At 41.0% G+C, this 13,851-nt stretch overlaps 2 protein-coding genes across 6 annotated transcripts in view; one reads left to right on the forward strand and one right to left on the reverse strand.

Annotated features, from left to right (window-relative positions):
* Positions 1-10,799, reverse strand: part of STXBP4 (syntaxin binding protein 4) — a 75,075-nt gene extending 64,276 nt beyond the window's left edge. For 2 of the 5 annotated variants that reach the window (XM_063351650.1, XM_063351654.1), the window contains exons 1-4: positions 9,947-10,234; positions 8,055-8,177; positions 710-783; positions 429-524 (exon numbers count right to left, since the gene is read on the reverse strand). In XM_063351650.1, the coding sequence (XP_063207720.1) occupies positions 429-524; positions 710-783; positions 8,055-8,092 (208 nt within the window). In that variant the 5' untranslated portion in view covers positions 8,093-8,177; positions 9,947-10,234. Of the gene's footprint in view, positions 1-428; positions 525-709; positions 784-8,054; positions 8,178-9,946; positions 10,235-10,704 lie in introns of those variants that run through there. The other 3 variants (XM_063351651.1, XM_063351652.1, XM_063351653.1) reach the window with 3 other exon arrangements.
* On the forward strand, positions 10,303-13,811 carry LOC134523146 (cytochrome c oxidase assembly protein COX11, mitochondrial). Its single transcript, XM_063351664.1, has 4 exons — positions 10,303-10,650; positions 10,724-10,879; positions 11,635-11,760; positions 12,274-13,811. The coding sequence occupies exons 1-4, from the start codon at positions 10,324-10,326 to the stop codon at positions 12,454-12,456; spliced, it is 792 nt and encodes a 263-aa protein (XP_063207734.1). The 5' UTR covers positions 10,303-10,323; the 3' UTR covers positions 12,457-13,811.
* The last annotated feature ends 40 nt before the right edge of the window (positions 13,812-13,851 follow it).

A 13,851-nucleotide genomic window follows, 5' to 3' on the forward strand; every position in this document is an offset into this window, starting at 1 on the left:
TTATTGCACTCTACCTATTATAATTTATTCTTTCCACACCGAATATCTAAACCACCTCTTAAAAAAAATATTATCAGTACTCATTAAAAATACTGGTTCTGTAAAGGAAACACCACTCTTACCCCTTATGAATTAAAAGAAGTTCAGGATCTCCACAGTTATTTAGCAGTGCTGAAAGATTGCCAATGGCTTTCACACCAGCCTTATCTAGATTTAAACTTAGTTTCAAGAACTGGGAGCATTAAAAACTTTTCCCATGAAGAGTCCAAGCTTCATTTCTTTATCTTAAGATAAGCCAAAACATCATGAATCCCGATTAAAACCATGCTATTTTAAATATCTTTATCCATAAAGTAAAATAAAGATGACTTCTTTTGACAGCTTTTTATATGCAGCGTGTTTGTAAGAAAAAATTTAAAATTACTTACTATCTACAGCAGCCACCCCTCCGGGTAAAATTCTCTTTATGAAAATCCCATAATCTTCTGCAGTTTGTGCCCGATAACCTCCAATAATTTTAACTCCTGCAGAACAAAAGAAACAAGCAAGAAATTGGTTATTCCACCTACTGTGCTAAACGGATTTACAGTCAAATCCATAAAAGCCAGATAAATTAAACTTTTACTGATGACAGTGCGAACAGGAAAAGCTCACCAGGGGCTTTTAGATTTGGTTTACTCCAAATCAACAGAATGTGCAATGTAATTACCTAATCCATTTTGACAATCAGAAAAAGAAATGCGGTGAACAGCTCGATTGATTCCATGAGGGCCCATAATAGTCCTAAAGAATAAAATAAAAGTCATTAAATCCCTATTTATAGAAATATAGGTAGAGCTACGTTAATATAGAAGAAAGTACAGTGACCACGTTTTTAACTCTAATACAAACCAAACACAGTTTTCTACAACTGACAACTTTATATTGTTTGATAACCTCTGTGCCACCCCTTCTCCCCAATGAAAAATCAATCTCCTCCTAACAAATATAAGATGGTACGGTAAAAGAATGTATTAAACAGAAACAAAATCCCACAACCTGGTCCAGGTTAGCATTTAGGCAAGAAAAACACATCATAATGTCTTAGATTAGGTAATGAATACTAAAACAAAACCACAGCTAAGACAGAGTATACAGAAATACTTCCTAGGATATCTAACTTTGTGGTTATTTATGAACAGAATCTTTTCCCTACAGTCTCTCATTTCTTCTCTCAACATTGTTTTCCTTCTATCAGAGAAAAAAGGCTTCGTTCTATCTTAAAAAAGGCTTCTTTCCAAACTCTACTGCGGGCTGTCCCTGTGTACCCTCCCACCCCAAGACAAGATATCAGGATGGCACTTGAAATTGTCTAAAAGCAGGTGAGTATTTTGGAGGCAGCTGATAATGGTAAAGAATTCAGGAAGAATACAAGAGTTTTGAAACCTAAATTTACAGCTTCATCAGAAACATGACCAACATACGGCTCTGAAAATGCTAAGTGTTAAGAAGTCCTATAAATCCAATTATCCTTTACCATTTTTTATTTTAATTTTCATTAATTATTATAAAAAATCGAAGTTGTATCATAGCTCCTTTGTCCTCCCACTGTACCATTTTTGGGGAAGACTCACCAGATCCCTTCTAGGAAAAGAAAAAGCACCACCACGTGGATTTTTCTGCTTTGACCTACATATTGTTTTATATTAGACAATGAGTTGCATTTTATAGAGCATGATGTTAAAGTGAAATGGAAGAACTAGAATTCTAGCAGGGGGGAAAAGAAGATCAAAGTGGAGGACATAGTGACCCAAATCCTCCCATGCAGCCAAATCCAGGACACAGCATGGACTCCAGGCCTGAAACTGGGTATTTCTGCAAAAGCTGAGTACATGTCATTAAAAGGTGCCATGCCAGAGGGAAGAGAGAAATCCAGAAGGTCCAAATGTTCCTAAATTCCAGCAGCAGGCAAGAGGTCCAGCTTCTAAAGAACATCTCTAGTTCTTTTGGTTTTGTATAAGAAAACTCAATGAGTTTTTAAATCAAGGGATAAGCACTTGCTCTGAAAAGCAAGAACTTATTCCACAACCTCAAGTTCCCAAGCATTTGCAAAATTAGCTTTTGCTTTAGAAAGGCTGGCCACGTGAACAGACGCAGTAGTTCATCTTTAGCAACAAACAGGAAGCCTATGCTTCAAACATTGTACAATTTTCACTTTAATATTCCTCAAAGTACCTGTTTCATAGGATAAAGAGAAATTATGAAACCTAGTTAGTGTATTTGGCCGCTGACGCGACTGCGATGACTTTGCTACCGAACTGCTTTTACTTAATCACAGTCTGAAAGGAAGAAGAAATCCTTAAGTCTGCTATTTCTCTAACAAAACTTTTTTTGTAAACTACTTCTATACTATGACAGCAGAGTACTTTGCATTACTGCCTGGTACTGTCACTTTGATTATCCCATGAATTTAAAATGTTTTGAAGCTGGAAGAAACATACTAGTGATGTTCTTTACAGGTCTGTCCTGATTTGTATCCATCTTTGAAAACTGAGAGAAGGAACACTGATCTTTAAAACAAGCAATTATTTTATTTTATTTATGCCTTGCCTTTTGCTACTACTGTTCTGTTTCTTGCTCTGCCATCCTCTCCGCAGTTTTCACACAGCAATTTTTGTTAAAATAAAAAAAGCAAGAACAAACGTTGTTTCAGCTTTGCAGAGTTTACTTTCATGAAGCCTTAAAAGATTAAATCTCAGACTTTAAGTCTGAAGTTCATATTTCACCAGAAATGGTAGAACCTATTTATATACTACCGTATAAAACGATCATGAAGTATGATCAAATCTAGACACAGAGCCCTTAGTAGGAAAGGACCTACACTGATAGGAGTTACAGGCAATACTTTAAAAAGGGAGATCCTAATATAAAGCATATTCTGATAAAGAGGATACAGAGAATATACAAACTAATAATTCACAATGGAGAGGAATCGGGTATCTCTGACACAGTGAAATTACTATGATGTTGCCACCTACCATTAGAAAGGGCTGACACTTTGAAGAGACACCTTTACAAGGCATTCAATTGTGTCTATGCTCTGAAGACTAAGTCCCTCCAACACATGAGGTTTAAAATTACTTTATCACATAAAAAGACAAGGATGTTCAAATACCCTGCATTTGTTTAGAATATCACGTCTTGCTGACTTTCGATGGTAGTTTTTCTCCTATATAACTGAGAGATGGATCTCCGAGTCAAGTACTTGTCATAGTGCTAATAAAATAAATAGGACTTCAACAGTTTCACTACAAAAAGACTTGGATTTATCACCCATCCAACATCTATTTCGTTATAGTTATTTAATATTTATGAAATATTAGAATGCTTCCCCCCAAAACATTAGAAATATGCTCAACAGCATGAATAAGGAAATACGCTTCTAAACCAATTTGCAGTAGTAACAAAAAATGTCAATGTTTGTTGTAGAAAAAGATGCAAATTAAATAATCAGATGTTGCTGCTCATTCTTACAGAGGTCACACAAAAATACTTGTAAGCAAGCTTTTAGCACACGGAGAAGAAAAGATGTGAGGCAAGAGAGGAAATAAACAAGCAAGCCTCTATAAAATCACACTATGTTACACTAAAAAATACTAAACTCGACACTTCAACTGAAGTCCTGGAATGCAAATAGACTAAGCGCGTCTAATTTTGTGTAGGTGTTCTAGTAAAGGCAATTAAGATGAAATCTTCGATACTTCTATTACTTTTTACAAGCATACACAAGGAAGTTCAACACCTTTACGTTTTGTATCTTCTAGAGACTTATCAGAACATACGGCTCCAGATATTCTTCTGATCTTATTCCCGAGAAATTGTTAGTCATTTACGTCCACAAACAAAATATTTATCTAGATTTATCAATGGAAGAATAATACCCTTCCCTCACAAAACAGACAGTGCTTGACACTCAAACAAAAATCTAACAACTGATAAACTCTGGCTGCTTACGGAAAGAAGCTGAAAATCTCTACAGCTTTTAAATTATCTTTACCTTACTTTTCCCAATTACAGACTAGAAAAATGCCATCAGAACCTAATGGTTAAGCATACCAGTATAAGAGAGAAAGACCATCAAAACGCTCTGGTTCGTCTTCATCTCCTGGTGAGAGTAGGGACATTCTTCAGCACAGCAGCAAAGACAATGACAAAGCAACCAAAATCCACGGGTGGTTTCTAACTCAGCCGGATAAAGGTCACGTGCAGGACAATTTCTGCTACTAACTAAAAAAAACCCACCATCAGACAGAGCTCCAGACGAGTGTCTCTGCCTACTTAATCTTCTCTGAAACCCTCTGCGTCACATGGACTAATTCACCTACCGAGGTAATGTTTACTTTTCCCGTTTGAAATGGCAATTTATAGCAACTTGGAAGACTGACAAACGCAAAGAAGAGAAAATTTACTTGCATTTACTACAACAGTGATTATGCAATTTATATCTAGCAGCTGGAGGCAAATGAAATAATTAAAATAAAATAAACTTATTTTCTCATGTTCTTCAGTAATTTATTTACATGCTCCCTCCAAACAAGGTCAAAAGCAATAACTCATGACCTTTCTAAAGCAATCTTCCTAGCAGACCGGATTATGAACGTCCACACACAAAAGGGAAAGCCAACAAAGCAGACAGACTGAAAGCATTAATGAAACAAATGCCATTATGCTATTACTTTGCATTCTCAATCATGGTATAGACCCGTGCCATGCATTAACTTGGCTTTTGGTCTTCCAGGATACAACAGTCAAAAAGTTAACACAGAATTTGGGTTATATATTTTCTCTAGAAACGGAAGCTGACATATCTGGTATTTTGTGAAAGTAAATAAAACCGGCGAATTTATATCATTACACTGCGAATCATCTAGTTGAAAAAGTACAAAATATACCACTGTTCCTAGAGGTAAGGGCTCTCTTCTGACAGGAGGCTTGGTCTTGCAGAGATACGCATATTTTCAGAAGTTCAGAGCTTCTGACACCAGTTTGGTTTACTACTGTTTTCTTCCAGTCTTGCATCAGAAGATGCACTCGCATTACTCCCCCTCTTTCTAAAAGATCTTAAAAAGATTACAGTTTAAAATGAAAAGTAAGTATTCTGTGTTCACTGATGGCTTTGTTTAAGTAGAAAGGTGAATCCTCCCTACCGCAGGGAGTAACCCCGTGATGAGACAGCATCTGTCGGTGTCTAGCGCTGCACAGCAGGGCAGCTTGGCCATGCCCGGAATGCATATGCTTATCTCAGGTACCTTTTTTTTTTTTAAAGTTGTAGTGCCTGTGGTTTCATTAGCACATAATCATTCCGGGGAGAGGATCTTTTTGCTTATAGATAACATGCTATATAGTGTTCACGTACGTAGACGTCAGTCCCTAAAGCCTGCTATCGCACAGGAGGGGCAGCAGGGTAAACTGACCCCACACACACCGAGGAGCCGATCCATGACGGAAGTGGGGACATAAAGCAGCCTTCCCAATTCCTGAAAAGTTAAGAGCTCCGCTGGCACCGTTTGGATTGCTCACACCCATTCAGGGATGAAAATAAGGCCCTTTGTAGTGTTTTCTCAATCAGTTTAACTCTGCTGGTGTTACTGGCATTACAGTCCGATGGAAGAAAAGCCATTAATATTTTAAGCATCGTTATCAATTAGATTTGCTTTAAGCAAGGTTACAGAAGATAAAATAAATATAGCTTTTCTCCCACAAAATTGTCATTGTTTTTAACACCAGTGGAATTCAATTTGTGGTGTCAGTAACAGGAACATTTGTCGAAACAAGTCACTCAGACCAATATGGCTTGTTTCCAGTGTCATGTTTTCTGCAATAGAAACACATACACACACCACACCCCCCAATTCAAAATATGACTCAAGGCTGTGTATTTCCATTATTAAAAAGTGAAAGAATGATTTTTATTAAACCAGGCAAGACGAACTTTCCAACAATTTAAATAGACACAAAGTAGTATTAAGCTTCTTATTGCTCCCACCTATTTTTTAATAGAGATATTATCAGTAATAAATCACTTGTTCAAACAATTGCTCCTCCATCCCTTCTTCAAAGTAAACTATGCACTGTTCAGCTTCCTGACCTCACCCCCAAGGCTTCTACTACTCTTTACCGTAAAATTCTGCTGCTGTGCTGCTTTTAATATTTCTAAAGGACTTGCATAGAAAAACGGTATTATTGCCTCTTTTGTAAGTTCTCTGCCTTTCAAGAACATATTCGGGGCAGCACAAATTACTTTTTACTTCCAGAAAGATCAAGGAATACTGTAACAACTTAAAACCCCATAAAACCTAATACCAATCAGTAAGACTAAATTTACAAGAGACATCATTCCTTATTTCAGGCAGCAAAGATTCTTTTTCAAACAGATAGTAAACTATTCTATTCTGGCAACATTTTTAGTTATGACTCACCTCTCCCAAAGGAAGTTTTGTAATGTTTTAAGAACTGAGACGGATTAGAGGGTAATTTAGCAGATGACAGAAAGATTTGCAGAATCTTCAGAAGCAAAATTCACAAGATCTTTTTGTTATAAACAAAACAAGGTCTTTCATAAAAATCCTGTACAAGTCAATTATGCAACTGTAGCCTTCCAGGTTCGCTAACCCTAAAAATTCATTATGATACTGACTACAGCCAAGAGAATGATGCATCATACAGCATGAACAAACGCTTAATTCTGATTATCCAAAACCACTAATTATTCAAAATACATTTCGACGATTAGGTCATAAAGATTAAAACAAAACCTATGTCATTACATGGCAATCGTTAAACATGAAAAAAAAAAAGCTTGAGCAATGTTGTAATGTGGAGAAGCATGAATGGTTTGAGGCTCATCCCTTGTGTAGAGAAGAAAGGTATTATTTAAAGTTTAGGTAAACCCCAATTAACATAGAACAAGTACATTCTTGAAGCATTGTGCATTGATACTGTCTCCCGGGGGGGGGAAATTAAGTAGTTAGTATAGAAAATTATAGTCTTCCATCATCATGTAGCTGAACTGCAGTTATATACACCTTTCATGTTCATCTCTTAGGTGAAAATTTGCCTTTGGAATACAGTGCTCTAGTAACTACTCATACAATGTACCTTCCACGTGAATCTAGCAAACCAGAGCTGTTTTAAAGACCTATCTTTGTATTACATACCCTGGATTTCCATTAGACAAGCAGAGCATTTGCTTCTTCAGATCCCAGTTCAAAGCAAGTTAATTTTTTTAATGTTTTATAGATTTGTTTTTTAAAAAAAATCAAGTTATTTATGAAGTAGCATAATACAAGACCTATGCTAAATTGTTTGACAGTACTTTTGACTACTATTTGCTGGATTCTGTTGCACAAGACAGCAAACGTGATAGTCCAGAAACAGCTGCCTGTGCCTGTTTTAATTATGGTTTTGATGACAGCGTGGGCCTGGTTACTTAGCAGTTTGGGAAGGGTCTGGAGTTACGATTTTCCATCACGACTGAATTTAAGTTTGCCATTTAGAATCTGATCCAACTTTTAAGTGGATAACATTACAGTTTATAGAAGGAATATAATTATCATTATATATCACATGGCACTGAAAAAAGATGGTTCCAAAGCACAAAACATTAAAGGCATACAGACATAGTAGTCTGAAGAAGTAATGCATTATAATACATAAACCCCATACCATGTCTTATGTTACTATAGTTAGCCTATACGTACAAGGAAATAATTTGCTATATACCTTACATTTTCATAGGTGCAGAAGCATTAAGGAATTCCTTTGTGGGGTTTTATCTCTACAGAACCAGTTAAAACTAAGTGCTGATTAACTTAAAAGATTAAGAGCTATTTCTTCCCTTTATGTGTAAATTCACTGGTGCTGGTATTAGCTTTTCTAGGAAGTTGCTTCAGACTGTTTTAATATCAAAGTTATTAAGACTCCATCAAAACAAGCGCCTACTAATAAAACTGCAAAAATTTTCATAGTACAATCCAGTAATTGTTGTATTCCTATGTATGGGAAATTGTACTTACTTTTTATCTGGATTTGTTAGGGGATCTGTACTGGACATCTTCTTAGGTGCACTATTATAATAAAAGTTCAAAATGAAGAATTCTGACACATGAAGAACTGGCTCGTAACCAAGATAATAAGTGCTGTAAAAAAGGAGAAACCCCTTTTTGAAATTTACAGGGCTATATTTATTTTCAGTCACTGACAACAATTCAGATATATTACTGACTGGCTGAAATCAAGTGGGAAAAGAGAATTTTGAGGACAAAACACCTACAATTAATTGCTGGAAACAGTAAGCAGTTAACAACACAGACTTCACTGTATACTGTACCAAAACATCTGACATCCTGATTTCCTCTTGATTTATGAGATAGGACCCCCTAAGATTAAAATCTTCTAAAAAATTAAGTAACTGAGATTACAATTGCAGGATAAAGTAATATAACTGCTAAAAACAATCTCTTTTTTTTCCAGCAGAGGTTACTTGGGGAGGGAACGTTGTTTTGAACATAATAAAAGTGTTTTGTGTGTCTTGTTTTCTCACATTTTTTTAACTTACTGTTTAGTATTCAATGCCTATGGAAATCTCGCATGGAATATGTAAGACATAGGCCAAAATGCATGCAAAATGAATTTACGTACCACTAATGGAGAAACAAATCCAGTCATTCACGTTGTGTTTTTATTAGCACATACAACAGGTTGACAAGAAATACAATCCTAAATGGGCTGAGCTACAATCATTTGAAAAATTACTGCAAAAGCAGTAATGCAAAAATATCTGTTTGTATCAGTAGCAAATCCTCCTGACTTCGTGAGCTGCACAGGTAAACCCTCATACGGCCACAAACCAGGAAAGATATTGCTCCTAAGACATGGTACGAGGGGCACAAGGAACTCCCTGAGCAATGCACGGGCAAAGGTGGCCACAAGTGCTAGTGGCCAGTGATACACTACAACCTGGGCTAAAACGGAGCAGGCTCCCTAGGTGCAATGTCAGCTTCCACAAAAACACACTGACCAATTCCTACAGGTCTGCATGGAAAAAAACCGTTAAATTTGCTCTGGAATAGCACAAATTTTCCTGCAGTAAAAGTTTTCAGATCTCTTGCTACAGGATCAAAAGTAATGCCATCTAAATACAGAGAAAACATCACAATATTGCTTTGCTCTGGGCTTTATCATCCTCTAATTCATGACATCTAAACGGAAAATGAAGCAGGATCAGGAGCTGCCAGTCACTGTGTGATTCACAGTCCTGGAGCCAGCCGCAGCGCAGTGCTCTAAGGCAGTACCCCCGAGCACTGCTACAGCAGTTTGTTACAATGCCTGGGACCAGTCCTGCGAAGAAGACTGCATTTGGAAGTTTGCCTGACCCTGTCTGTCCTGAAGCTATTGCTGTTTGTACAAAGGATGCCCAGTCACTCTGCAGCGCGCCAATATTTGTGCCTAAACAAAACTAAATCAGTACACAAACATGAGACAAAGCACCGCTGGAAAAAACAATAATCGCGGTCAGTGTCCACAGGACAGGAAGAGCTGCAGGAAGACAAAGGGACGGAGCCGCCTCCTCTCTGTAAAACACCTCGCACAGCGCACTGGTGGCCGCCTATGGAAGAGCGCTGAAAGACGAGGAGCGCAGGCACAAAGGCCGCTTTACCGGCGCGCTCGGCGCCCCGGAGGAACCAGCTAGGAAGGTCCTGGCGTCCACTCCCGTCCCGCTGCCGCCGGAGCACTCCTCCCCGCCATTAGCCCTGCTGAGGTACTTAGAGGGGATAATCGCCCCCTCTCCGCTCGCTTAACCCACTTCTGGCGGACTTTTCGGCGGCCGCCCAGCGCCAGCCCGCCCCGGCACCGCTCGGACCAGCCCGGCGGGGCCCCCAGGAGAGCCGGGGGATGCGACAGTTACCTCGATACGCACACTACCGCCCGAGGGAGGGAGGGAGAGACCACCGGCGGGGCCTGGCGGGCACCCCCCGCGCCTCAGCGCCGCTCCGAGGGCTGAGCGACGGGCGACCCCTCAGCGGCAGCGCTCCCTCCCCTCAGCGGCGCGATGGCGGCACGACCTGCCCCGCTCCCCGAGCCCCACCGCCTCCTCGGGAAGGCGGCGCGGGGCGGCCGCCCCCCTCACGCCGACAAAGGGGCGCGGGGCGAGGCCGGTCACACGCCGCCGCCCGCTCTCTCACGGACGGGCTCACCCCGCCTCACGGGGGCGGGCTCACCCCGCCGCCGCCTCTCGCGAGAGGAGCCGCGCCCCGCCCCGCCCCGCCCGGCGCCGGCAGCGGCATGGGGCTGTGCGGGCGGGGCTGGGCGCGCTGCGGGGGCCTGCGGCTCTCCGGGGGGCCGGGCCCCCTCTGGGCCCTGGCGCTGGGACGGGCCCTTCCTCGGCCGGGCCCTGCCGGCGGGTGCCCGGGGGGTGAGGCTCGGTTCGGCCTCTGGGCGGCGGCCCCGCCGGGGACCCGCGGGTTGCGGAGCTCCAACCCCTTCACCCGCAGGCAGGAGGAAGAATGGCGGCGCCGGAACCGGTCGGCGCTGGCTTACATCGCGGCCGCCGCCGTGGGCATGGTGGGCATGTCGTACGCGGCCGTGCCGCTCTACCGCCTGTACTGCCAGGTAGCCGGGAGGCAGGGAGGGGGGAAGGCGGGCGGGCCGGCGCCGGTCACTCACCGCCGTCCCTTTCTGCCAGGCGACGGGGCTGGGCGGAACGACGGGCGCGGGCCACAGCGCGGAGCAGATCGAGAGGATGGAGCCGGTGCGGGACCGCGTCATCAGGGTCACCTTCAACGCGGACGTGCATTCCAGCATCCAGTGGAACTTCAAGCCCCAGCAGAGCGAAATCTACGTGAGTGACCGGCTGCGTTCCCCCCTCGCACGGAACGGCCGACGCCGGGAGGGGGAAAACGCAGGGTTTGGCCTCGTACCTTTTTGTCCCCCGGCCCCGCGATGGCGCTGGGCCCCGGTGTGGGTGTCACAGAGCCCGTGTGGTGTCCCGTTCGTCCGGGTGCCAGCCCCGTACTGCCACTGCAGAACTTAATTGTCGGTGCTGGCTGGGAAGGCAGAGCTTTTATTGTCTCTTGCGTTGTCGTTAAAGTGTCCCCTGCCATCCCCTCAAACGGCCAAAAAAGGACCACTATGAAACCTATATTTGTATGTACCTGTGGGTAGCCCTAGCACCTTCTTTTTTTACTCCTATCATTGGAGGACTGTTGCTATATTTTAAAAAACAAAGATTTTAATCTAAGTTTCCTCTTTAAAATTACTTAATAAAAACTCACAAAAGGACTCATGCTTCTTAATTGGTTTCTGAGTCCAGTACTGAAAGAATCATCACCTTAAAAATGAAACATACACCATATATAAATCTGCATATTAAAAACCTCTGTATGCTGATAAACTGCAGAGAAAAACAGAATGCACAGATGTAACATAACATTAATGCTTTGAATGGGGTGGATTGCCTATCAGCAAAATAGTGGTGAAGTAACCAGCTTGAAACAGCAAAAGAGAAAATGAACTAATTCTAGCTAAAGTCTAAAGAACTCTGAGGGGTGGAAGGCTGCAGTGGATTAAAAATCACCATGCAATTACTTTATACAGGTGGTACCAGGAGAGACCGCACTGGCCTTTTATAAAGCGAAAAATCCTACTGACAAACCAATAATTGGAATCTCTACCTACAACGTAATACCCTTTGAAGCAGGACAGTATTTCAATAAAATACAAGTAAGTGTGAACAAAGATTACATTTTCCTTTACATGAATGAGCATTGTGATCCATAGATTAACTTTTTCTCATTTTAATCCTGAATACCATTCCTTTGTATGCCAGCATTTGAAGAAAATACGTTGATTTTTTTCAAATGACGGTGCAACAGTTCATTCTTAGCCTGTCTGTCTTCATAACAAGCTGTAGTACACGTCAAATTAAGAGTGGCTCCCAAATATATGGTATTTAGTAGTAGTGACATTGAGGGCAGGCGGTAACAATGTGAGCTAGCCTGGACAATTTGCACATTTGGACACTTAATTAAAAGCTTTTTTTCCCCCCCCCCGTAACTCAAGAAGAACAGAATTGCTGTCTTGTTGCTCATATGGTTGATCCTTTCCAGGATTTTAGGGACGTACAAGGAATGCAAGTTGATTTTAAAATATGAAGCTTTCTGTCATGTTGGCAGAGACAAAGTTTACCATAGCTATTGTCTCATTCTTTTGGGTTTTTTTTCCTCCCTCATGCAGTGTTTTTGCTTTGAAGAACAGCGGCTAAATCCTCAAGAAGAAGTGGACATGCCGGTCTTTTTCTACATTGATCCAGAATTTGCAGAGGACCCTAAAATGGCTAAAGTTGATTTGATCACCCTCTCTTACACCTTTTTTGAAGCCAAGGAAGGACAGAAGTTACCACTTCCTGGATATCAGTAATGGGCAATCTCTAGACAATTGGACTTCTGCTACCTGGCCACCAGTTTTGAAACCATTTTTCAATGGAAGGAGAAACTGCGGGAGTACTGTGCCATGTGACGTTATATTATTAAAGCACCATGGGCCCATGCTACTGTTCTGAAAGGATATATTTCTATTTTTTTTTTTGTTTACAAAAACTTAACGTAGTTGTAATATTTTTTCTTAGGGATAGTATTTCTTCATCAGACAATAGAAGGGAACATGCTGTTCCTGGAAGAGAGGGGGTTTTCTCAAGCCATCTTTTTATAAGCTGATACATGTTATCTAAATACTGTGAGGCAAATTTTTAAACCTAAGTGTAAATTGAGATCTTCATTTGAATATAGAGGAACAAATCAGTTTATTAAGCACCTTAAATTGCATTGCTGTCTCTAAAGAATAACTTCCATGTAAGATACTTTATAAAAAGGTAAAAACAGGTAATCAGCTCATGAACTCTCAAAACTAAACAAAGTTAGACTGTATTGCTATGTAACCCTCCCATGGCACAGGAGGATATGATGAGTCAGAATACACTGCACCCTCTCGAATTATTACTGAATCAGTAGTTCATTTGGTAAGAGCAGACTGCTCTAAAACTGTTATCATTTGAATGAGGAACAGTAATTTAAATGTAAGCACGTCAAAGCTGTGGTATGGTTTCCATTTAGAAATACCATCTTCAAATTTCCATGTTGTGTTCAATTCATTTAAAATACCTGTACTGCTAATGACTGCTCTTTCACTCGGCAGAGGGCTGTACACCACGCATCTCTACACAGAGACAAGCTTGGCTGATGTATGAAATGCTTTGAAGGGAAAGGCAGCGCCCTAAACAACTGCTCTAAATTGCAGGCTAAATTACTAGCATAGGAGTCTCCTCAGAAACCCAAAGGAAATCAAGCCCATTCAGAGATTAAGTCCAACAAAGCCTGCCCAGCAGCATCAGTTGCTCAGCGGTACTCCTGGGTTCTCTGTTTACCACCAGAACACGTAAGCCTGCATTTATGTAACTTTTCATCATTATCTGTGAGGTAGGGATAACTATCATAGCTTTGGAAAGGAGGAGTTGCAGAGCGAGTTTAAATGACCTGCTCATTTTCAGACAGGAATTAATCTCAGCCAAGTATCTCATCTGCTAGGCCAGTTCTTTCTACCCCATTCGGCAAATGAGATCTAACAAAGACAGACTACTGTTGGTTTGTTTGGACTCTAAAAAGGTAATAGGTATATCAGAAATAACTTCCAGTTATTTTTATCTCAATTCTGTTTGCATACAATAATTTAAAAAGTGCTTTTTTTTGAAAATAAATGGATGCTACCTTTAAAATGCATTATTGTGCCCATTTCTATGTGTTGTTTAAATAGATTCTG

The sequence above is a fragment of the Chroicocephalus ridibundus genome, chromosome 14 (assembly GCF_963924245.1).
Source record: "Chroicocephalus ridibundus chromosome 14, bChrRid1.1, whole genome shotgun sequence".
NCBI lineage: Eukaryota > Metazoa > Chordata > Aves > Charadriiformes > Laridae > Chroicocephalus > Chroicocephalus ridibundus.